Below are 24,856 nucleotides of genomic sequence, written 5' to 3' on the forward strand. Positions count from 1 at the left end.
CTAAAAACAAAATTGGCAGGCAGAGACCCAGGGAGCAAGAATAAGATCTCCTTGGCAACGGCCTCTCCCAAGATGTTGGGAAATGGTAGAAATCTATAAGCAAAGGGAGGGCCGACTCCAACACCTGCTCTGAGGTGTGCCCGGCGGCCCGCCACACACACACACACACTGGAATCGCCCATTACAGAAGGGGAAAACCCAGTGCCCAGTCTGCTATCAGTTCCTGGAAGGTGTGGTCGGCTGGCGGGAGAGGGAGATGGCCAGGAGGAGGAAGTGGTGCAGGCCTGGCCCCGCATTCCTCCGCCCCGCTCATCTGCTTCCCTGTGGCAGGTGGGACAGGGGCAGGGTCACCGATCCCAGCAAATACACGTGCAGGTCACCCAGTGAAATTTCAACCTCAGATAAACAAGTAATGTTTTGGTGTAAATATGCGCCATGCAATTTGGGGATATACTAGTACTTACACTAAGAAAAAATGTGCTGTTTAGCCCCAGCCCCTGTGGGTCAGTTGGTTGAGGGTCATCCTGTGCACCGAAAGGTCAAGGTTAGATTCCCCATCGGGGTGGGTCCGGGAGGCCAGCAATCGATGTTTCTCACATCAATGCTTCCCTCTTCCTCTCCCTCTCCCTCCCTCTCTCTAAAATCAATAAAACCATAATTTTTGGGGGGGAATTGTTTATCTGAAATTGAAGCTTTTCTGGTAACCTAGGTGGGTGCAGACCATGTGCTAGGCAGGGGAGGGCTGCCACAGACAGCAGGGGGCAGAGCAGTGACAGAGAGAGGGACCCAGCAGAGGGCACAGGGGACCCTGGGAATCCTGCAGCGGCTGGGGCAGAGGGCAGGGAAGGGCTGGAGGAAAGGAGAAGGGAACGGGTCCCAGCCCAACAGTCCCTGCCGCAGGAATGCAGAAGGGCCTGGTTATCTCAGCCTGACTCAACCCTAACCCCACCCCACCAGACAGGGACTAGGGGTGTGAGAGCACAGAGCGGCCGGCCCTCCGCTGGTCCCCTCGGCTCCTGTGCTGTCCTGGCTGACCTCAGGCCACTCTGGCCAAGGTCAGGCCGGGGGCCTGGGCGGAGAGGTGGGCTCCACGAGGGCCTGGCAGTTTCCTGTTGGCGTAGGAGGACGGCCACCCCATCAGGCGCCTGCTGCTCACCACAGAGGTGACCAGTGTATCCCTCCTGGGAATGCCAACCCCACCCACAGTTCCCGGCCATCCCTGGACGGGGCCAGTCTCCCCCATCTGCAGGTCCTACCCATCCTTCAGAGCTCTCTCCAATAAACAGAATCATAACGATAACTAATAAATCATTGAACACATCCCCTTGGCCAGGCTTCTTTAAAAAAAAAAAAAAAGTATATTTTGTTGATTTTTTTATAGAGAGGAAGGGAAAAAGATAGAGAGCTAGAAACATCCGTGAGAGAGAAACATTGACCAGCTCCCTCCTGCACAACCCCTACCGAGGATGTGCCCGCCACCAAGAATCGAACCCGGGACCTCTCAGTCCGCAGGCCGACGCTCTGTCCACTGAGCCAATCCAGTTTCAGCTGGCCAGGCTTCTTGTTTCATCTTTACAGCAACGTTATGAGGTGAACGCCCTCCTCGTCCCCACTTCACAGATGAGAAAACCGAGGCTCGGGCGAGTTAAATGACCAAAGCGCCTCCCCAGCTGGTCAGCAGTGGGCGAGGACGCACACCAGGCCTGTGTGGCTCCGGGCGTGTCTGTGCCGCTCTCCCCGCCTGGAGTTCAAGGCCTGGCACCGCCGTGCCCCGTGCGTGCCCTTTGGTCAGGAATCTCGGAGGAAGGGCCCAGGTTGGGATTTCTCCCCCCCTGAATCCTCAGTCCCTGGGACAAAGGAAATAACAGTGTTTGTTGAAAGACTAAATCTTGTTCCAAAATGTACTCAGCTCCCTTCCCTGTCCCCCGTCCCTCTTCCTGCCCGCCCAGGCCTTGCGGAGGCCAACACTTGGGATGTGGAGAGCCTCGTGCGTGTCCGCTCCTAGCCGGGGCCAGGCTCGGAGGAAGGAACTGGCCCGGAGCTCCGTCTGTCCCGCAGCCCCCTCCAAAGGAAGCCCCTCCCCGGGCAGGCGCCTGGGCCCCGGGACAAGCCCTGGGTCTCTCCAGGAGATAATGCCTTTGTCCCTTCTCGGATAAACAAACAGAGCCGGCTTGAAGTGTGTCCTGCAAGGTGCACGAGCTCGTGGCACCCCACCCAGGGAGACCGGCCTGGCCTTCCTCCCGAGGTCACGGGCAGCGAGGCCCGGGGATGCCGAGCCCGTTGTGCAGGGAAGCCGGCCTCCGTGTTCCGGGTGGGACGCGGCCCTGCAGAGCCCGCCTCGCCCCCGGGCCCTCTCCGTGAACGAGGCCCACCCATAGCCCGCCCATAAGCACCAGGCCTCGGGGTCACACCACACAGGGTGCCGGTCACCGCGTGGTCTGGGGAGAGGCGCCCCTGGAGCTTCGTGGCCGCTGCTTTTACAGGGGCCTGCACCAGCCCGCCACCCCTGACCCTGAGCCCCCCCCCCGTGCACCCTCATCCTCTGACCCTCCCTGCACCTCTGCCTCCCGCCCCTGCACGCTCAGATCTGAGCCACAGGAAGCAGGGCCAGCAAGTGTGCAAACCGAGAGCCAAGATCGGGGAAGTTTATTTTCCAAGAGTCATCTAAACACACAGGGAGCATGTTCAGGCCCTGGCTCCCACCCGGATGCCACATCTAAACAGGGGGTCAGAGGTCTGCCCGCCGGGGACAGAGCAGCCAGTGGAGGCAGGCTGGGACAGGGCACCGCAGACCCCCTCCCCTGCCCCTGGCCCGGAGGCCCCTCTCCCTCAGATGACTGCCAGAGGAGAGGGCTGGGGCACGGGAGCCACGCTGGGGCCGAGGAGTGACTGAGGGTGCCTGGGCCTCTCTGTGAACGAGGGGCGGCTGCTGGCCTCCTGTTGTCTCTGAGCCGGAGGGGTCGGCTGAGGGTGGCGGGCAGCACTGGGGGAGCCATTTACCCAGAAGAGGAGGCTCTCAGGACCACATGCTGCGAGAGGGACTGCCCTCGGCCTCCACTCCAGGGCGGGGAGCCGATTGCAGGGGGCGGCTGCCCACCCCCGGGGGACTGGCCAGGAGTGACCTTGCTCTGAGTGGTGTGCTGACGGCATCGGCCCCCGCCGCCAGGTGCCGGGAGGGCAGATGGAATGCTGGGAGGAGGCCTGAACCCTGGGCCCCGGACAAGCTGTGCCCATTCTGGCCCCCACTGGCCAGGTTTATTATTGTTTATGATTGTGGGGTCAGGGGGAGGGAGGAGGGCGGTGTGCCTTCTGCCCAGGGTTGGAGAGGCCAAGGCTCCCCAGTCTCTTGCAAAGAGCTGGGACTTCCTGGTGCTGCTACCATGTTGTTCCCTGAACGTTGCCTTGAGGGCAGGGTCCGGGCCGGGAGGTGGGGGTAGAAACGGGGGGAGGGGAGGTGGGGGAGGTGGGAGGGCTTCTAAGAGCCCTGAGCTGGGGGTGGGGGTGTGTGTGTGTGCAACTTAGATCCCTTGCAGGCTGCTGTGGGAACCAAAGGGAACAGGTTCAGCGTCCACATACCCCCCGCTGACTCGCTGCCTGCTGTTGCCACGGTGATGCAATCTCCTCCCCGCCTGCCACCCACGGCCGTGTGGTCACCAGGGAAAGGAGGTGGGTGCTTATTCTTGGTCACGAAGAGGAACAGGGAGGGGGAGCAGCCCTTTCTCCCGCGTCCCAGGCTTGGCTGGGGGCGGGCAGGGACTCTGAGGGTATCGGGGTCAAAGAGGGCTTGGAGCTCACCTCCTCCCACCAACTCCGAGACCCAGCAGGCCAGCGCTTCTCAGCTCCTCACGCTGGGGAATGGGATCCCCGTGTGCTGCCGGCTCATGCACCTCCCTGGGGGAGCCCCCCCTCCAGACAGAGCCTGTAGAGAGGTGGTCCCCACAGCGCCCCGGCCCTGAGGGGCTCTCTTCACCAGCACGCCTGTTCTTGTCCCCTTTTCCTAGGCCTCAAGGGCAGGCTCCTCCCTACCCAGCCCTGCCCTGAATGAGGAGGTCTGAGAGCCTGGGGCCCTCAAACCTCCTGGCCTGGCCTGGGACCCACCAGTGGGCCTTGTTTCCTTCTCCCTTGGCTTTCCAGCCGCCCCTCCTCCTCCTCCCCCCAACACACATACCTACCCGCCCCTCCTAGTCTCCCTGCCTCCTCGGGTCCCGGAGGGAAACATCACCAGACACACTGAGGGGCCGGAGAGTGGTGGTAGGGACTTCCCGGACAGCTCCCTGGGGCAAGGCCAGGGACCCTTGGATTCACCTGTGACTCCCTTTCCTCCCCGTTCTTTTCTGACCCATCAGCTCCTGGGCTACTACAGCGCCCCCACCTGCCCCCAGCCTCACCCTGCACCCCGGCTCCCTCACGCCCAAAACCAGCATCCCTGAAATGTCCTACTTCAACGGCCCTTACTTTGAGCGCCGCCCCCCCCCCCCATCTCTTTGTCTCTTTTCTCCATCCTCCTCCTCCTCCTCCTCCTCCTCCTCCTCCTCCCCGGCTCCATATGGCCTCCTCCCTGGCCTCCGGCAAGTCCTCCGGATGTCCCTCCCCACGAGGCCCTCCCGCCCACCTTCCTGACCAGCTCTCTCCACAGCACGCAGGGCCTCTGAGACCTTGAACAACGTGTCTGTTTTATTGGTGGGAACTCCAGGCGGGCAGGCATAGACACTCAAGAAGTATTTCAGAAAATAAACGAGCTCTTGGGGGGAAAAAATGAGGAACATTTGTAATAATGTGAACAATAAAGATTTATTTAAAAAGAAAAGAAAGAAAGAAAGAAAAGAAGATAAATGAGCTCTTGTCGCCCACCCCGCCCAGGCTGCAGCCACACACAGCCCGCGCTCTCCGGCCCTGGCACAGAGGAGAGGGCGCAGGCGGGGGCCTCTGTGGGCTCCGAGGTGCCCTCGCACCCCTCCACGTGGGGCGCAGACAGGGAGTTCACACCCCCGGGGCCCCTGCTCCGAGGACATCCCCAGGCCTCACGGCCCCTCCCTCCCCAGGTACAGGGGGTAGCTGAGGGGAACCGGGCAGGGGCAGTTGTGGGAACTCAAAACAGATCCGAGAAAGGTTTCTCTAAAAATATATCTGTATTTCTTCCAATCGTCATCCAGGTCCAACCTGGGGAGCAGAGGAAGGGGGCCCACGCCCTCTGAGGGCAGAGGGCAGAGGGCAGAGGGCGGAGGTCAAATGTCCAGAGGTGAGCCATCATCGGAGGAAGCCAGCCGCCAGGCAGGTGAGCGTGGGGGCCAGCAGAGCGGGCAGCGGCAGGGGCAGCAGCTGGCCGGGGGCCTGGGACCTGAACACAGGGCGCTGCCCCTGGCGCTGCAGGGGCCTGACGTTGTCCGTCATCTTCTGCTTCTGCTCGTTGTCGTAGTACAGCTTCTCAGAGAACGCAAGGATCTGCCAGGGACAGGGACAGGGACAGGGGAGCTGGATTCCCCAGGCCACTCACGCGGCCTCTCTGAGCCCTCCCTCTCCGTTCCCACGTGGATGACAAGCACGAGGTGTGAGGCGCTGGGCACTGGTGGCCTCCGTTCCCGTTAGCATCCCTCAGCCCCCCGTGGGCAGCATGGAGGGCCCAGGATTACAGCTATTGTCGCTGTTACCACAGAACAGTGGTCCCGGGACTTGCATGCATGCCACCTGGGGGCTTGCCGGGCCCCAGACTGCCAGGCCGCACCCCCGACTTTCTGACTCCGTCAGGAGTGAGGCCTGAGAATTTGCATGCCCAGCGAGTTCCCAGGTGATGTAGCTGCCAAGGGCCCAGGGAAAGGACCGCTCTGTGAGAACGTCTCCCTGTCCGGGAGCAGAGTGCCAGGAGGGCGGGGCGGACTCTCGGCTGCATCCCCACAGGCCAGTGTGCCACAGGGACTGAGGGCCGTTTGTGGAGGGAATGACCTGTTTCCCCGCGGTGGCTCCGCCAGCCGGCTCTCAGCTGCTCCTGGCCGGCCCCCACGACCCAAGTCCCCTGCCCTCAGCTGGCCGACTCCCACCTCCTTTCCGGGGTGCAGCCTGGAAGTCTTTTTCTGACACCCCGACCGGCCTGCCACAGCCTCTCCCCTCCAGCCCTGAACCCAGAGACAGGCCGGCTGGGACCTTTCCGGCCTGTCTCCAGCAGGGATCCATCCAGCAGGCCCTCCGCTGCCTGGGTGCCCCTCCCCAGCCCAGGGGACCTCTGGGGGGGGTCGAGGGCAGTGGTTTTGGGGAGCGGGGCAGTGGAAGCTGCACCCTCAGCCGGGCCCTGTGTACCTGGTCCCTGTGGAGCTGAATGGGCTCCGCAAACACAGTCCAGACGACCTTCTCGTCGCAGCCCGGCGTGGTGAGCGAGCCCAGGTAGCGGAAGTAGCGCCTCAGTTTCTCCTGCTCCGGGAGCAGGTCAAACAGGCTGACGCTCTCCTCCACTGTGGTGGTCATCACTGGGGAGGGAGAGGGGGGGGAGAAAGGGGCAGTCCGTGGAAGGCAAGAGGGAGGGGGTTCTCGGGCCTTTGATCCCCCTCACCCCCTCACACACCTCCCTCCGAGAGCCTGGCCCCCCTTTGGAGGAACCAGGCCCCCCCTCCCATCACTCCCAGGCCCCCTCCTGGACCTCCTGACTCACTGGGTCTGGGGATAGCAGACAGGGCCTCCACCAGCGGCTGGAAGTTCTCGTTCTTGGATCCATCCTGGAACAGGGGGAGGGGGAAAGCTAGAGAGGGGCTTGTGGGGAGCTGGTGGTGGTGACCCCAATGTGTTCTCCCGGTCTGGGGTCCGGAGGGCAGGCAGCTTCGGAACCTGAGACTCTGAGAGGCTCTGAGCTCCCCGCACTGCCCCCCCGGAGGGTGTACAAGTCATGAGAAACAAGGGGCCTCCCCAGGCCCCTCCTGTCTTGCTCGAATCCCCGGTCTCTGACCCTAAGAAGCAGCCCCTCAGACCCGGGGGGCAGGGCCCACCTCCACCAGGAAGGCCAGCACTGCGATCTCGTCCTTGGCGTCCTGGGCCTCTTTCTTCTCTTTCTCATGTACGATGTGCATCTGGCGGGCGGTGAGAGAGAAGGGAGGGAAATGGGGGGGGGGGGGGGTAGGGGCTGGACCCCCTTCCCCTCTGAGGAGGCTCCTCAGAGCCCAGCGAGGCCCCACCCCAGGAGGGCCCCTCACCTCCATGGCGAAGCGCTCCCCGTCCAGGCTGTGCTCGGAGCCGGCGTCCGGCTCCCGGGACCAGTGCAGGTGCAGTTGCTTGGCCCGGTACGGGGAGGCCAGGCCACCTCCAGCGATGGAGACCCCGCTCCCCAGCGACACCATCACTGAGGGCGCAGGAGGGCGGTCCTGTACCCACCGCCAGCTCCTTCCAGCCACCCTTCCCAGCTCCGCCCAAGCCAGACCCCAACTCCGGGTCCCACCCTCTGTGGGCTTCAGGCCTGGCCCGGCGGGAGGGGACAGGATGGGCGGCCCAGCCCTAGACCGTTCCCTGGCCCCCCCACCTGCCTCTCCCTCTGCACACCTCCCACTGCCCCAAACAGGAAACTCCCTGGGTCCCTCCCTGGCTCCAACACCCCCCCCCCTCCCCTCCACGGTGCCCTGGCGTCCTCAGGGGAATGGCCACCTCCTCAGCCCTCGGGGACCTGCCGGCCCTCCCAGCCTCTCTCTCTGTGAGCCACACGCGGTTCCCAGGCTGTAACACATCCTCACCTCTGCACACGGCGCTCCTCCGTTCCTACCCCCCCCCCCCGCCCCCACTCCTGTCCCAGCGGACTGATCTGATGACGGTTTCCAAAGCCGGTCCTGCCCCTCCCCTCCCCCGAGCTCCCAGCTTCTCCTCAGCAAAGCGGAGCGGGGCCTGTGCACCCTCCTGTCCTCAGGGAACTCAGGGCCCCTGGCCTGGTGCCCACGGCCGCCCACCCCCCCATCCTGCCCCCCGGGGACCCACCGGAGTGCCCGTTGTTCTGGACGCTCCACTTCTCCCTCTTGTCGTAGCCGGAGAAGGAGAAGGGCCCCAGGCTGTCGTCCACCTGCGCCCGGGGGGTGGCGATGTTGATGGGGGACTGGCGGTCCTGCTGGCACTGTCCGCCCCAGCGGTCCGGCCCTGAGCAGAGAGGAGGCGGGCGGGGTCGGGGTGCCTGGCCCCCCGGCTGTGGCCTCCTCTGCCCCACGGAGGTCAGGCCCAAGCAAGCACCCAGCTCACGTGTGGCAAGGCCCTGGGCCTGGCAGGGATGTGGGACAGGGTGGGACAGGGGGGCCAGGAGGTGGCTGTGAGCTCTGGGGAGGGGGCAGCTGGGCTGTGCGGGGAGAGATGTGGTGATAACTGGGTGATGGAGTTCAAAGGGGGAGGGGAGGGCTCTGGGCAGGTGTGGAGGGGCCCCTGGAAGGGCTGGAGGCGGGTGTGACCCAGGGAGGAGCCTGGTTCCCTAACCCTGGTGACCTCGCAGCCTGGCACCCCCTGCATCTCCCCTCCAGGGACTTCACTTTCAGCTTCAGCGCATCACAATGCACTCGGCTAACAATATGATCGGCCTGTGGCCACAGAGGCCACAGAGGCAGGACCAAAGCTGCCCTGGAAGGCGGTCAGTGTTTGAGGAGAAAGTGCAGGTCTCCATTTGTTCCTCGAAAGAGCCAAACCCTCCGGATGGGAGCGATGGGGGTGCCAGGAAAGGGCCCCCCGGGCTCAGGCGTGTGTACCCACAGGCAGGCGTGTGTGCCTGTGTTCAGAGCTGGTATGTGGCTGGCGGGCACCATTCTCCTTCATCCTTCCCACCATCCTGTGTCTCCAAGGCAACCTGGAGCCTCCAGGGCCACGGACTTACCCAGGCAGCCCGTGGAGTCCTTGGCTTGAACCGCGTAGCACCAGTGTGACTCTGGGCAGAGAGAGGCGGGAGGTGAGGCCTGCGCACGCGTGTCCGTCCGTGTACCGGTGCACACGTACACCCTAGGGGCGCCCATGAACTGTGTGTGTGTGTGTGTGTGTGTGTGTGTGTGTGTGTGTACGTGCTCGCACACAGAGGGTCAGAGGCTGCTAATCTCCCTCGCGTCAGGGCCCCCCTCGGGTCCGGGTGAGGACACTTAGGAAGAAGCTGTGGGTGGGGATGGGGCAAGAACTGTGACTCATCTGCCGTCTTCCTTCCCCAGGACAAGGGTTCTGGGTTCTCCTTCCCCGGGCAGGCCGGGCTCCGAGGCCCCCAGGGCTCGGCCTGCACACTCTCCCATGGCTGCTCACCAGCCTCCCCGCCCCCTCCTCCAGCCCAAACCTGGGCGGGAGGGGAGGGGGGGGGAGAGGGATTAGGACGGCACAGCCAGGTGCTGGCTGCCTTCCCAGAGGTGGCCAGGGGGGCGATGCCTCCAGGAGATTAGCTGGCCCCTCCCTCTGGTGAATAAGACTCATTCTTGGCTAAACTTTCACAGCCCCACAGCGAGGGAGACAGCCAAGCCTTTGCCCCTGACCCACCTCCCCACGTTCGTGAGTTTGGGGGCCAGGCAGACTCAGGTCCTCACCCCAGCTCTGCCTCCCCTCATCTCTGCAAAAAGGCTGCACCACAAACATGCCACACACATGCATGACCACGGGGGAGACTGTGCAGGGGCAGAGGGAGCACACGGAGCCCTCTGCTTTCTGCTCAGCTTTTCTGTAACCCTGAACCTGCTCTAATTAAAGTCTATCCATATATATATATTTTTTTAAATTTATTTTATTTTATTTTTTTAAAGGCTGGACCAGCAGGGTAGACAAAGCATTTGATCCGGAGCTGGAGCTGGAATTCTGGCTGAGGAGCTGTGGGTTTAGGAGCAAGTCGCTTACTCTCTCTGAGCCTCAGTTTTACCATCTGTAATGTGGGACAACCCCGCCCCCCTCGCTGGGCTGTGGGGAGGACTCAGTGCAGTGGCGGGAGCGTCGGGAGCGTCGAGGGTAGCCTGGAACTCAGTCACGTCCCTGCTGAGCCCTTCCCTTCCCTTCCTCCCTCCCTCCGGCCTCTTGTACGTGCACAGATGGCCAAAGCCAGGCTGGAAAGAATTCAGGGATGAGGAAATTCCTAAGAAAAGCACGGCTTCCCACTCCGCTGAGCTCAGACCTCTGAGCATATCCTCCTCCCCCCACTTCTGGCCTGGGCTGCCCCCCCATCCACACCCACCTTCTCTGGGGTCCCTGGGATGAGGTCAGAGTGGGGAGGGAGTCATGAGGAGGGGAGGGAGCCATGAGGAGGGGCGGGAGGGGGCTATGAGGCGGGCAGGATCTCGCTAGGGAGGGGGAGGAAGAGTCGGAGCCAGGAGTGAGCACACAGAAAGCCGGACACCCTCTTGCTCTGGGACCCTCAGGGCCACCTTGGGCGATCAAGGCCCCCAGCTCTGGACCAGATGCTTCCCCTGCCCTGCTGGGACGGCCGCTTTCCCAGACGGACGGACAGTCCCTGAGTGTCTTCCCCTGGACAGGGCTCTGCTGCCCCTGGGAGTTGCTGCATCTGGAAACCCCTCTCCCCATGAGTCCTCTCTGCACAGCAGAGCGGCCGCTCCCCCTGCGGGCCCCTCTGCGGGTGGCAGGAGCTCTGAGGCCCGAACGGTCCCCTGGCTGCCTCTGCCTCTGCCTCTGGTTTAATCTCTCTCTCTCAGCGGGAGAGCTCACGGACTTCTGAGCCCCAGGCTCTTCCTCGGGCAGGAGTGCGTGTCCCAGGAGGCGATGAGTGGGAGGTCACCTGGGCCGCTGAGGAGCTCCTGGTTACAGTCCTCCCGCGTCTTCCCCTCTCAGAGGTCCCGGAGGCAGCCGGGGCCTCCAAGGTCAAGTGGGACTGGGTGGGAAAGCCACTCCAAGGGAAGCCTTACTTAAGCCAGAGCCTCGGGAGCCGGCGGTGAAGAAGTGGTTCAGGCTAAGCTTTTCTTAGGAATTTGCTCCTTCCTGCCAGCTAGGGCTCCTGTGTTTGTGATGGTAACCTCTGATCCACTGTCTTAATCATAGAAACTTTTGACCTGCTTGGATGAATGCTCTTGTAACTACCCTCTTCAGGAGGCAGGAGGCAGGAAAACACAATGTTGATGGGGCCAAGGCCAGGGGTCAGGTCTGCCTGTGGGCCGAGGGTAGACAGCTGGCTTTTAGGCAAGAGGCGGCAGGTCACACACACCAGCCCAGGCTCCTGTGTTCGTTCACCAGAAGGCTGCGCTTGCTGAGGGCTCCCCACTCTGTCTCAGCCCCCTGCTAAGGGGGCCCGGGGAGGAGCGGGGCTGCCCACACCTCGGTCTTGACTCCACGCTCCAGGTTCCACTAGCCTACCAGCCCTAGCCAGAAACAGCGCGAGAGACCGAACCGCCATCATCAATCTCCCAGCCAACGTCCCCACCCTTGACCTTCCCACCCCCGGCCCCCCTTCTTTCGGGATGGCTGAGGAATCTCCCTCTGCTGGACCTTGGTCACCCCACCCTCCCACTCTGGGGGGGAGGAAGGGATCCTGAAAACCAGCTCAGCGAAACCCGAATATGTCCTGGGGCAAAGTCTCAGCAAGCCCTGGCCCTGGCCCGGAGGCTGGGGCTGCAGGGGCCCCTATGCTCTCCCCTCCTCATGGCAGCAGGTGCTCTGGGGCCTTCAGTGGGCAGCCAGCCCTTCCCCAGCCTCACGGTCCCCAGGGGATGAAATGGCTGCAGGGAGGCAGGGCCAGGGACCACAGGAGCACAGGCTGAGTGAGGGGGCAGTGGAGATCAGGCCCCGGCTGGCTGGCTCGGGGCAGCGGTAGAGCCATCATAGCCATCCTGCACCACCCTAAGCACGCACACCCACCCACGGGGACCCTGCACACCATCCGTGAAGTTAACCACTCTCCTGCTTTGCCAGTGAGAAAGCGGAGAGTGACTTACCCAAGGCCACACGGCCACAAAACATCCGAATTAATTGCAAAACCTTGCTCTCTCTAGCCGAGCCCATCTGCTTAGGCAGGTTTCAAAGGTCCGGCTCTATAAATAGCCATGTCCCCGCCCTGCGGTGGAAGGAAGCGAGGAACACAGTCCTCTGGCTCCCGGGGTCTCCGGACAGCCTGATCGCCGAGCAGACAGGATTCACGAGCGAGCATGACCACGTTCAATGCCGTCCGTCCGTCCGGGTGGGAGCCCCACATGCTGAGCGGTTCCCAGAAAGGGAAAATGAAGTCCATATGGCGTTCTGGGCGAGGGGTGAGGCGAGGCGCCTTGGGGCTTCACAAACAATAGGAAGAGCAGATGTGCGGCCGTGAGAAGCCCGCCCTGCCTTATAGATAAGCCATCAAGAGCCAATTCCGCCTACAGCTCAGGACTGGCAAAGGTCCCCGATGTAAAGTCTTCCAGGGAGGGGTGTAAAAGTTTTTCGATTGCCTTCAGCTCAAAATAATTCACAGGCCCCAGGGGCGCATCCTGGGGAGTCCAGCTCGGAACCCCTTCCCTGTCTTTCCCCCTCCCCCCCTCTTTCCTCCCCTCCTGAGAGTGTCTGCAAGATGCCCTGCATCCCGGCCCTCCTCCCCCAGCGGCCAAGTCTGTCCCGCACCCGCACCCCCTCTCCCTGCAGCCGAGGTTCCCTCGCCCCCAGCCATGCTCCAAGGGGTGTGTGTATGTGTGTGTGTGTGTGTGCATCTGGCTTTGGAAAGAGGTTTGGTGGGATGGGCGCCAAGAGCAGGTTTCGGGGTACTGAGCTGGGAACCGGCAGGTGGGGCTTCAGGAAGGAGGTGCCCCGGGGAGGTGGTAGAAACCGTGCCTCCCGGTCCCCGCGCGCAGCCGCTGGAAGAGCCTTCAGTTCCTTATCAAATATTAACACATTTCTCCTGCCACCTCCCACCTAGGAGAATAATTAAGAGCTTGGCCTCACCATTAATCTTTAAACGAAAATCACCCTGGCCGGACAGACCGGCTCTACCGGGGGCCTCGGGTCTCCGGATGTCCCCGGTCAGGCTCCCCACGCGGCCCCGGGGACCAGGAGCGCAGGGGAGGGAGCGGGGCGGGGGGCCCAGGACCCGCCACACCCAATGTGCTGCCGTAGCTCCGGGCGGAGAGGAAGGGTCAGCCCCCCACCCCCACCCCCACCCCGGCCCTCAGCCCCGCGGGGCGCACAGCCACAAACGGTGGGGGGGAGAGACCAGGAACCGCCAGAGAAAGGGCGGGAACGCATCCTTCCCCAGGCCCCCCGCTCCCCGCGCCCGGGGCCCCCGCGCACACCGCGCACACCCGGCACAGCGGACACACCGCGCACACCGCGCACACCCGGCACAGCGGACACACCGCGCACACCGGGCACACCGGGCACAGCGGACACACCAGGCACACCGGGCACAGCGGGCACACCGCGCACACCGGGCACAGCGGACACACCGCGCACACTGGGCACAGCGGACACACCGCGCACACCGGGCACAGCGGACACACCGGGCACACCGGGCACACCGCGCACACCGGGCACAGCGGACACACCGGGCACACCGGGCACACCGGACACACCGGGCACACCGCGCGCACTCGGGCACACCGGGCACAGCGGACACACCGCGCACAGCGGACACACCGGGCACACCGCGCGCACGCGGGCACACCGGGCACAGCGGACACACCGCGCACACCGGGCACACCGCGCACACCGGGCACAGCGGACACACCAGGCACACCCGGCACACCGGGCACACCAGGCACAGCGGACACACCGCGCACACCGGGCACACCGCGCACACCGGGCACACCGCGCACACCGCGCACAGCGGGCACACCGCGCGTACGCTCTCCGCACGGCGCGTGGCCGGGGTGTGCGCCCACGAGCCCGCTCGCGCCCGCCGCCCGCAGCCCCGCTCCCCGCGCACGCGCCGCCGGCCGGACGCGCAGCCGGCGCAGCGGAGCCGCGGGCGCAGCCGGGGCGGGGGCGCGGGGCCACCCGAGGGGCAGGCCGGGCCCGGCGTTCACCTGCGCGGGCCGGGGCCCGGGAGGCGGCGAGGGCCAGGAGCGCCAGCAGCAACCGCATCCTGCGCGCAGCACAGACGCCGCCGCCGAGCCGGGGGTCGCGCCGAGGAGGCCGCCGTGGGTGCCGCGGCCATGAGGCCCGGGCTTTATAGCAGAGCCGCGGCGGGAGGGGGCCCGGTCCACGGGGCGCGGGTGGCGGCTCCTCCCCCTGGCGGGGCCTCCCTCCCCTTGTCCTGAGCCGCCACCCCACCCCCACCCCACCCCCACCCTCACCCTCATCCCCACCCCCACCCTCACCCCCACCCTCACCCCCACCCCCACCCTCACCCCCACCCCCACCCCCACCCTCACCCCCACCCTGCTCTAGGAAAGAGGCCCCGGCCGACTCCAACTCCTCTCCTCCCAGAGGCGCCCCCCGCCCCCCGCCCCCCGTTCCACACCGGCGCTGGTTTGGAACCGGGAGCAGCATCGCGAGGTGCTTGAGCCACACAAGGTGCCCGGAGTCCGGACCTGGACCAGTTTGGCGGCGCCCTGAGCCGCGCTCTGGCCTCTGGAGAAGCCCGCGGGGGCCGTGGGGGCCTCGGGGTGCCTGGAGGGTCTCGGGGTGCATAGGGGGCCTCGGGGGGCCGTGGGGGCCTCGGGGGGCCTGGAGGGTCTCGGGGTGCATAGGGGGCCTCCGGGTGCATAGGGGGCCTCGGGGGGCCCAGGGTTGGGGCGGGCGGTGGAGGCTGCTGGGCGGGAAGACGGAGTTGAGGGATGCGCGTCTCTCCCCGGCCGCGGCCGCTGACTCTCGGTTCCTTTTCGTTTTCTCTCTCCTCCCAGGCTGCTCCCTGAGAACTTCACTTCCAAGCAGACCAAAGACCCCTCTTTCAACACAGAGTGAAGACGCCCCTGAATCTCCGTGAGTGTCCGTGCAACGCCCAGAGCGGGAGGGTGGGGGGCGCAGAATGGAGAAACGAATGGCCAAGGGGCCCCATGAGCACGACCCCTGCGGGGTCCGGGGGAGGCCCGGTCCCGGGCGGCCAGCCTCCACCCTGAGACGGTGCGATGGAGAGAAAAGAGAGGGTGTCCGAGGGAAAGGGCCCCCTCGTTCTCGCATGTGCCAGCATCTTCCGGCGAGTTTGGGGAAAGAAGGGTTCCGTTAAGGCGGCCCGGCATTGGGGGTGACATGCCGGGGTGGGGGCCTGGAGGGGCAGCTGCCTCTGGTCCGGGGCGGGTGCTGAGCTGTGTGTCGGTGCTCTCCTCTCCCTTTCTCTGCGCCTGGGTGCGGGCTTCCGTGGCGGTTTGGGGATCTCAGACTCAGATGAGGAAGAGGGATGGGGAGCCAGGCAGTGGAGGAGGGGAGAGCATCCATCAACAGGAAGCCCCCGTTTTCTGATCTAAGCCCTTCCCCTCCTGTTGCCAACTGCTCAGCCCCCACCAGCCTTTGAACCTGGGCTGGGGACCTCTGAGAAGGGATTGCCCCCCCCTCCAAGAATTACCTGGGTAAAAGGCTTCCTCCTTGGATAGAGCTCCCCACCCGCCTACCCGCTCCTGGCCCAGGATCACTCAGCCCCAGGAGCAGCTTTGATCTCACAGAGGCCGCCATGGGGCTCAGGGGCTATTGTCCTCACAGCTTCAGACTTGAGTCACCGGCCTGGGCCAGTGACCATGGGGAGGGGTTCTCCAGGGCCTTCTCTGGGGAAGTGGATTTCTGTTCTCGGGGCTGTAAATCTCTCAGGACTGGGGCCGGGCAAGAGGTGGGGCCGGAGCAGCCTGTTCCTGGGAATGAGGTCTACCTCTCCGTGACCCCAGGCCGGCCGGCCCCACCTGGCAGGACGAAGACTTGGAAACATTTGTGGGGTTGAGGGGATCAGCGACTCTTGGATTCGCTTCCCAAAATCCATTGCGTTGGGGGCCCCCAGGGGAGAGGAGGGTGGGAGGGGGAGCTGCTCCCTAGGTAATTATGCTCTTCTCAGGTCAGTGCTCCCCCTGTGGTTGTGTTTTGGGGCAGCAAGATGGAGAAGGAGAGCCCGGCTGGTGTGGCTCGGTTGGTTGAGTGTCATCCTGTGCACCAGAAGGTTGCAGGTTTGATCCCTGGTTGGGGAATGTACTGAAGGCAGCTGATGGATGTTTATCTCTCCCTTTCCCTCTCCCTCTCCCTTTCCCTTTCCTTTTCCCTCTCCCTCTTCCTCTCCCTCTCCCTCCCCCCCCCTCTCCATCTCTTCTTCCCTTCCTCCTTTTCTCCTTCCCTCCCTCCTCCCCCCTTTCTCTAAGCATAAAGAAAAAGCTTGGGCTGGGGAGGAGGTAACGGATGGGCACCACTACCCGGACTGGGCAGAGCATCGTCCAGATACACCAAGGCTGTGGGTTTCATCCCAGCTCTTCCTCTGACTCAGGGGTCACCTTGGACAACTTCCCTACTCCTCTCTTTTTGTAACTTCCTCATCTCTGAGGTGGGGATGGTAATCTCTGCCCTTCTGACCCCCGCCAATAAACAGTTATTGGGCTTGCTGTGAGCCTGCCCCTGCCCATCCCAGACTTTCACAACCCGCCTGGGTGTCACACTGGCCTGACCCCACCACGGACGGACGCAGCGCTGAATCATAGTTCCCACTCTCTGGGGCTGTGCACATACACGGCCCTTCCAGGAACGGGAGGGAGGCACGGGGGAAGCCAGAGGGCTTGGGCGTCAGACAACCCTGGGGTCACGTCTGGTCCCCTCCACTTGCTCTGTGATGTCAGCAGGGCCTCCGTGCCCATCATCTGTAAAATGAAAACCATACCTCTCACATGTGAGAATTCAGTGAGCTGAAGCCAGGTGGGACACATTCGTACACGTGACCATGACCTCTAAGGGGAGGTCCCTCTACCTGGATTAAACCTGACCCCAGGCAGGTGTGGATGTAGCACCAGGTGGCCAGGGACAGGAGGCCGAGCCCAGGAGAGGGGCCGTGGCATCAGGGTTCTTCCGAGATTCCAAGACTGAGGGTGGGGTGAGCAAGGCTGAAGGGCAAGAGGGAAGCCCCAGCCACTACTGCCCGGGCCCTGAAAACGCCAGATTCGGACTCGGCCCCTCCTGGGACTCCGATGGCAGAGTGGGGCCGAGGCACCTCTCTCAGCACTGCACGCGTGGTGTCCACGGGTCAGAGGCCTGTGTGCGAGGGGCGACGTGGGCAGACAGAGCTTCTCATGGGCTTTGGCATGACAGCGCCCTGGTTCACATCCCAACCTGGGCACTTACCCTTCGCCTCCCCCAGGTCAGCGTCCTGATCACCCAGAGGACACCTCCCTCCCCTCCCGTGGGTGTGGTTAGGATTTAACTGGATGGTGCTGGGTGAAGGGTCTGGTAGAGGGCCGGGCGCCTAGAAAGTGCTCAGTACACCTCAGCTGTCATCACTCGCTGTTGAGGGCCACAGTGATATTACAGGAGCCCCGGGCAGCCGCACCTCACCCAGCCAGGAGGTGGGGGATCGAAGAAAGCTTCCTGGAGGAGGCGAGCTGAGTGTTAGAAGACTAGTAGTTGTTAATCCCCACAGGGAAGGGAAATCCAGGCAGAGGAAACAATGAGAAAGGGCTCGGAGGTGGGCTGGATGGGTAGGAGCATCTAGTGGGGGGAGAGTGCGGAGAGGAAACTGGAGGGGTGTTTGGCACCAGACGGACAGGATTTGTTCGTTGGGATTAGAAGGTTGGGCCGATCTTGAGGGGTAGATAACAAGATCCTGATTTTCTAGGCCAGGAAACAGCCTCAGCCCCTCGGCCCTAGGAAGGGACAGGGGTCCTTGAGTTACAGAGAGGAAGCTGAGGCTCAGAGAGGGCAGTGACAGCGCCCAGGTTGCCCAGTAAGGAGAGAGCAGAGCTGGGATTTGAACCCTGGTCTCCCTCGCCCTGATGTTCTCTCCATGCCATCTCACTCCCCACAACACACACACCTGCCTCCAGCTCCCGGGGCTTTCTGCGGTCTCCTCTTGTTGGGAGATAAGTAGGTTTGCAGAGACGGCAGGTTTTGCATCCCTGGATCTTGAGATTAAACCCACATGTAGTACAAGGTTTAACCAAGGGCTGCAGCTCCACCACTCCCCAGCCTGGCTCTCTGCCAGGTCCCTGCAGAGACAGGGAAGCTCCTTTCCTGAGGGCTGCAGTCCCTCTGCCCCGGTTGTGGTGTAACCCCCATCTCACAAAGGACGCCTCAAAAAGCCGAATCGTGGAGTCATTTACTGAAGGCCGGCGGCATACGAGGGAGCAAAAGCGCTCCAGACCCCGCGGCCCCGCACAGCTCGCCACATCTGGCTTCCATTGGCAGAATATCACAAAGGGATCGATTACATCTTTGGGTCTGGAATGAGGAACCTGTTTCGTGAGCAAGTTAGTTATCTACGAATCACTGAACCCACAGAAACACATTATCTGGGACCATCTGGGCAATTTAGCATTGTGCTGTCCAGATTTTGGGACCACTGAGTCAACAGGAATGCACTATTTGTTACAATAGCTACTGATGCAATTTAGGATAATTTTGTGCTCTTCTGATTCCGGGACCCCTGAGTCAACCGAAATTCAGTTATCCGTAGCTGCTGAGATATTTGGATAATGGAGCTGATCTGATTCTCAGAAGAATGTGCTTCGATGACCAGTGAGATCACAATCAATGGGACATTCAGACCATCCTCCATGGAGTATTGGGAGAGCATGCATAAGTTCAGAAAATCAAAATAACTTTCTAGTGTTTTAGCAAACACATAAGTACAGAACCCAAACAGCAGTTTCTACTACCATCCTTTACCACCACCTTCAACTCTACCTTCTTTCTCCGCTCTGTGGAGAGAATCCTGCAGGAGCGAAAAGAGGGACAGAGTGCTGGGGGTCGTCCTGGGGAAAGACAAGGGCTTCCTTAGTAGAGGGCCTGGCAGGCAGGCACGGCTGCCCCTGAACATTCTGAAATAATAACAGCAGGAACAAGCACGGAGTAATCCGGCTCGGGGCGAGGACATATGTTCTGCTCAGAAAAGCTTCCCTGCTCTCCCCGCCTCTCTCCGCGTCTCCGCCTCAGGCTGACAGCGGCAGGAGGCTGAGGTCTGACTGCGCTTCCTTGTATTTTCCAAGTGGATTCATTTACATTCTGGCTTTGTAGTGGAAGGACCTCTAAGGCAGTGTTTTTCAACCTTTTTTGGGCAAAGGCACACTTGTTTCATGAAAAAAATCACGGAGCACACCACCATTAGAAAATGTTAAAAAATTTAACTCTGTGCCTATATTGACTATATATAAAGTAATTCTCTTGAATAGGAATCAAATAAACACAAAGAAAGTATTTTATAATTACTTTATTATGAAATATTAAGTAAACAAAATAGTGAAAAATTATAAAATTCTTGTCTTGTCTGCACCTACGGCACACCAGGCAACACTAGTGTGCCGCGGAACAGCGGTTGAAAAACGCTGCTCTAAGGAGCATGATGGGGAGAAAAAGGAAAGAGCTACACGGCAGTCTTGGGGTCGAGGGGTGGACGGGACAGTCCCTACTTGGATGCAGGGAAGAGCCACGCAGGCAGCCTTGGGGGGGAAAGGGGACAGTCCCTACTCCGGGAATGCTGTGGCAACAGCTTCTCTGTGGGTGTGCGTGAGCGCGTGAGCATGGGGGTGGGGGAGCGGGGATGTAGTTTCCTTTCCTCTAGCTATCCAGATAACATCTACTCAACGTAGAATATTTGGGAAGAAGCAAGGGGGAAGAGTCACTAATAAGCTTGCCTTCTAAAGACAACCGTTTTATAATTTGACATAGTTTTAAGGGGGAAGAAAAGTCTTAAGGAAATATTAATTCATCTGTTTGATTTTCCCGTCTTCCCTGTTATCAATATGCAAAGCACTATTGACATAGTGAACAGCTCAGCACCCTGCTTTTTTTTTAACCTTCACGTTTTACTGTAAACACGAGTCCGTGTTACCTCCCAGCCTCCGCCAATGTCACCTTGCAGCTTCACAATGCACCCAGTGTTAAAGAAACAAAAATAAAATAAAAAAACAAAAAAAACCACAAATTCAACTGAATGAATTCGAAGCTCTAATGGGCTTTATTAAGCAATGCATGAATTGGGGTCTTAGAAAAAAGTTCCCCTCCCCCAACCCTTCCCCTTTGGCAACCATGAGCTTGTTCTCTATGTCTATAGATCTGCTTCTGTTGTGGTTTTTTAATTTATTGTTTTCCATTTTTTTTATATTCTGCATATAAGTGAGATTGAACAGTATTTGTCTTTCTCTGTCGGACTTATTTCACTTAGCCTAATACCCATGTAATCACAAATGGCAAGCTTTCATTCTTTTTCACTGCTGAGTACTATTCCATCATTATACCCATGGCCTCTTCTTTATCCTTCCATCTATTGATGGACAGCTAGGTTGCTTCCATATCTTGGATATCATTGGTAATACTGCAGTAAACATTGTGGTACTGAAGTATGGTAGCAACCATACTTGAGTAAAAATTGCTGTTTAATATTTTAACCTTACTGTTTTGGGTTCTGTACTTATTTAAAGGTTATTTTGATTTTCTGAACTTAATGCTATTAATAGTATGCTATCCCAATACTCCACTGATGACGGTTTGAATATCCCATTGATTGTGATCTCACTGGTCATCGAAGCACATTCTTCTGGGACCCAGGACAGGTAACTAAATTTCAGCTGACTCGGTGGTCCAGAATCAGAAGAGCACAAATTATCCTAATTACCTCAGTAGCTACAGATAGTGCTTTCCTGTTGACTCAGTGATCTCAGAATCTGGACAGCACAATTATTCTAAACTAGAGGTCCAGTGCATGAAAATTTATGCACTCAGAGAGGGGTCCCCTCAGCCCCACCTACTCCCTCTCAGAGTTCAGGACCCCTTGCTCCTTGCTGCCCGCCTGCTGGCTGCTCCTTAGCACTGCCTCAGAGGCAGGAGAGGCTCCTGCGTTGAGCATCTACCCTGTGGTGGTCAGTACACATTATAGCAACTGGTCGTTCTGCTGTCCGGTTGATTTGCATATTACCCTTTTATTATATAGGATTGCCCAAGTGGTACCAGATAATGTGTTTCTGTGGATTCAGTGATTCGTAGATACTTTAAATAACTAACTTGCTCAATTTTGATTCTGTAAAAATGCTTTTTGAGAAACAGTTTCCTCATTCCAGACCCAAAGATGTAATTGATACCTTTGTGATATTCTGCCAATGTAAGCCAGATGTGGCAAGCTGTTCGGGGCTGCGAGGTCTGGAGCACTTTAGCCCCTCGTATGCCACTGGCCTTTAATAAATGACTCCATAATTGGACTTTTTTGAGGCGTCCTTTGTAAGATTGAGGTTACACTACAACAGTACATATATCTTTCCAAATTAATGTATTTGTTTTCTTTGGATAAATACCCAGAAGAATAATTTCTGGGTTATATGGAAGTTCTGTTTGTAAATTTTTGAGGAATCTCCATATTGCTTTTCATAGTGGCTGGACTAATTTACAATCCCACCAAACAGCGGAGGAGGGTTCCCTTTTCTCCACATCCTTGTGAGCACTTCCTACTTGTTGATTTATTGATGATAGCCAATGAGGTGATATCTCATGGTGATTTTAAGATTTGTTTTCCCGATGATTAGTGATGTTGAGCATCTTTTCAGTTGTCTGTTGGCCGTCTGTATGTCCTCTTGGGAGAAATGCCTATTCAGATCTTCTGTCCATTTAAAAAAAAATTAAAATATATATATATATATATATATATATATATATATATATATATATATTAATATAAATATTTATATATATATAATTGATTTTTTACAGAGAGGGAGAGGAATACAAAGCTAGAAACATCAATGAGAGAGAAACATTGACCAGCCGCCTTCTGCACACCCCCCACTGGGGATGTGCCTGCAACCAATGTACATGCCCTTGACTGGAATCAAACCTGTGACCCCTCAGTCCGCAGACCGAAGCTCTATCCACTGAGCCAAGCCGGTTTTGGCCTCTGTCCATTTTTTAATTGCATTGTTGTGGGGGAGAGGTGTTTGATGTTAAAATTGTATTTTGAGTTATTTTGAGATGATATTAACCTCTTATTAGATGTATAGTTTGAAAATATCTTCTCCCCCTTCAGAAGGCTCTCTTTTCATGTTGTTAATGGTTTTCTTTGCTGTGCAAAAACTTTTTAAATTAGTGTAGTCCCATTTGTTTATTTTTTCTTTTGTTTCCCTTGTTCAAAGAGACATATCCAAAAAGATAGTAATAAGAGTACCATCAGAGAGTTTCCTGTCTTTGTTTTTTTTTTTTATGAATTCTATAGTTTTTTTTTATGAATTCAAATCTAACATTTATGTCTTTCATCCATTTGAGTTTATTTTTGTATATTTCATTTTTTGCATGTTTTACAAACACCACTTATTAAAGAGACTGTTTTTACCCCACTGTATTTATTTGTCTCCTTTGTCATGGATTAATTGACCATATAAACAAGGATTTATTTCTGGGCTCTCTATTCTATTCCATTGATCCATGCATCTGTTTTTATGCCAGTACCATACTGTCTTGATTTTTTTTTTCTTTTTAATATATTTTATTGATTTTTTTGCCCCCCTCCCTCCCTCCCATACATACCCTCCCTTCCCAGAGTTTTATGTCCATTGGTTGTACTTATATGCATGTACACAAGTCCTTCGGTTGATCTATTATCTCCCCCAGATCTTCCTCCCCTCCTCACTGTAATTTGACAGTCTGCCTGTTGCTTTACTGTCTCTATATCTGTCTCTTGGTTCATCAATTTATAATGTTCTTTATCATCCACAAATGAGTGAGGTCATGTGGTGTTTCTCTTTCATTGATTGGCTTATTTCACTCAGCATGTCTTAATTATTGTAGCTTTGTAGTGTAGTTTGAAGTCAGGGAGCATGATACCTCTCACTTTATTCTTCCTCAAGATTTCATTGGCTGTCCATGTTTTTTGTGGTTTCGTACAAATTGCAGGATTAGTTCTAAGTCTGAGAAGAAATGCCATTGCTGCCGAAACCGGTTTAGCTCAGTGGTAGAGCGTCGGTCTGCGGACTGAAAGGTCCCAGGTTCGATTCCGGTCAAGGGCATGTGCATTGGTTGCGGGCACATCCCCGGTAGGGGGTGTGCAAGAGGCAGCTGGTCGATGTTTCTCTCTCATCGATGTTTCTAGCTCTCTATCTCTCTCCCTTCCTCTCTGTGAAAAATCAATAAAATATATTAAAAAAAAAGAAAAGAAAAAAGAAATGCCATTGCTATTTTAATAGGGATTTCACTGAATCTGTATATTACTGTAGGTGGTAAGGACTCTTCTAATCCATGAGCAAGGTGTATTCTTCCATTTGTTTATATCTTCTTATATTTCTTTCTCCAATGTCTTACAGTTGTCAGAGTGCAGTTTACACCTTTTTGGCTAAATTTATTCATAGGTATTCTATACTTTTAAAAATATATATATTTTATTGATTTTTTTATAGAGAGGAAGAGAGAGAGATAGAGAGTTAGAAACATCGATGAGAGAAAATCATCGATCAGCTGCCTCCTGCACATACCCTACTGGGGATGTGCCCGCAACCAATGTACATGCCCTTGACTGGAAACAAACCTGGGACCTTTCAGTCTGGCAGGCCGATGCTCTATCCACTGAGCCAAACAGGTTTTGGCGGTATTTTATACTTTTTGATGTGATTGTAAATGGGATTGTGTTCTTAATTTCTTCTTCTAATAGTTCTTGGTGAATAGAAATGCAATAGATTTCTGTGGATTGATTCTGTATCATCCTTCAACTTTACTGAAGTAGTTTATTCTAATGGTTGAGAGTTTTTATCATAAAAGGATGTAGAATTTTTTATATGCTATGCTTTTTTCCTGCATCTGTTGAAAGGATCATATGGTTTTTGTCCTTTATTTTGTTAATGCAATATATCACATTGACTGATATATGGATGTTCAACCATCCTTGCATGCCTGGGATGAATCCCACATGGTGTATAATCCCTTTAATTAATTCTTTTTTATAAAAATATTTTTTATTGATTTTTTACAGAGAGGAAGGGAGATGGATCGAGAGTTAGAAACATTGATGAGAGAGAAACATTGATCAGCTGCCTCCTGCACACTCCTTACTGGGTATGTGCCCGCAACCAAGGTACATACTCTTGACTGGAATTGAACCTGGGACCCTTGAGTCTGAAGGCCAATGCTCTATCCATTGAACCAAACAAGTTAGGGCACCTTTAATTAATTCTTGAATCTGTTTTGCTAACATTTGGTTAATAATTTTTGCATCTATGTTCATCAAGGATATTAGCCTGAATTTTCTTTTTTGTAATATCTTATCTGGTTTTGGTATCAGGGTAATGCTGGCATCATAAAATGAATTTGGAAGTGTCCCTTCCTCTTCAATATTTGAAATATTTTAAGAAATATAGGTATTGCCGGGACCGGTTTGGCTCAATGGATAGAACGTCGGCTTGGGGCCTGAAGGGTCCTGGGTTTGATTCTGGTCAAGGGCATGTACCTTGGTTGCGGGCATATCCCCGGTAGGATTGTGCAAGAGGCAGCTGATCAATGACTCTCTCTCATTGATGTTTCTAACTATCTCTCTCCCTTCCTCTCTGTACAAAATCAATAAAATATATTAAAAAAAAAAAAGAAAGAAATATAGGTATTGCCTGGCCAGCATGGCTTAGTGGTTGAGCGTTGACCTATGAACCAGGAGGTCAGGGTCTATTCCTGCTCAAGACACATGCCCAGGTTTTGGGGTTCCAGTGTGGGATATGCAGCCAATCAATGATTCTCATCATTGATGTTTCTTTCTCTCTCTCTTCCTCCTTCTCTCCCTCCCTCCATCTTCCTTTTTCTCTGAAATCAATCAATAAAAAATATATTTAAAAAATAAATATAGGTATTAATTCTTCTTTAAGTGTTTGGTAGAATTTATCTGTGAAGCTATCTGGTCCTCAAC

At 57.2% G+C, this 24,856-nt stretch overlaps 2 protein-coding genes across 8 annotated transcripts in view; one reads left to right on the forward strand and one right to left on the reverse strand.

Moving 5' to 3' along the window:
• Positions 1-4,650: 4,650 nt before the first annotated feature.
• Positions 4,651-14,030, reverse strand: CA4 (carbonic anhydrase 4). 2 transcript variants are annotated; one of them, XM_084864219.1, is made up of 8 exons: positions 13,902-14,030; positions 8,819-8,869; positions 7,945-8,100; positions 7,176-7,321; positions 6,972-7,052; positions 6,641-6,704; positions 6,292-6,458; positions 4,651-5,442 (listed from the first exon to the last, which is right to left on the reverse strand). In XM_084864219.1, the coding sequence occupies exons 1-8, from the start codon at positions 13,957-13,959 to the stop codon at positions 5,248-5,250; spliced, it is 918 nt and encodes a 305-aa protein (XP_084720345.1). In that variant the 5' UTR covers positions 13,960-14,030; the 3' UTR covers positions 4,651-5,247. The 2 variants fall into 2 exon arrangements, with proteins under 2 accessions (XP_084720345.1, XP_084720344.1); XM_084864218.1 differs by lacking the exon at positions 4,651-5,442 and adding an exon at positions 5,471-6,151 and having other exon boundaries at positions 6,216-6,458.
• Positions 13,883-24,856, forward strand: part of ZNHIT3 (zinc finger HIT-type containing 3) — a 28,810-nt gene continuing 17,836 nt past the window's right edge. For 2 of the 6 annotated variants that reach the window (XM_084864229.1, XM_084864225.1), the window contains exons 1-2: positions 13,883-14,015; positions 14,721-14,799. The gene's annotated coding sequence lies outside the window, so the exon portion shown is untranslated. Of the gene's footprint in view, positions 14,016-14,339; positions 14,503-14,541; positions 14,560-14,720; positions 14,800-24,856 lie in introns of those variants that run through there. The other 4 variants (XM_084864227.1, XM_084864226.1, XM_084864230.1 and 1 more) reach the window with 4 other exon arrangements.

Source organism: Pipistrellus hanaki (assembly GCF_964339955.1).
Source record: "Pipistrellus hanaki genome assembly, chromosome: 16".
Classification (NCBI taxonomy): Eukaryota; Metazoa; Chordata; class Mammalia; order Chiroptera; family Vespertilionidae; genus Pipistrellus; species Pipistrellus hanaki.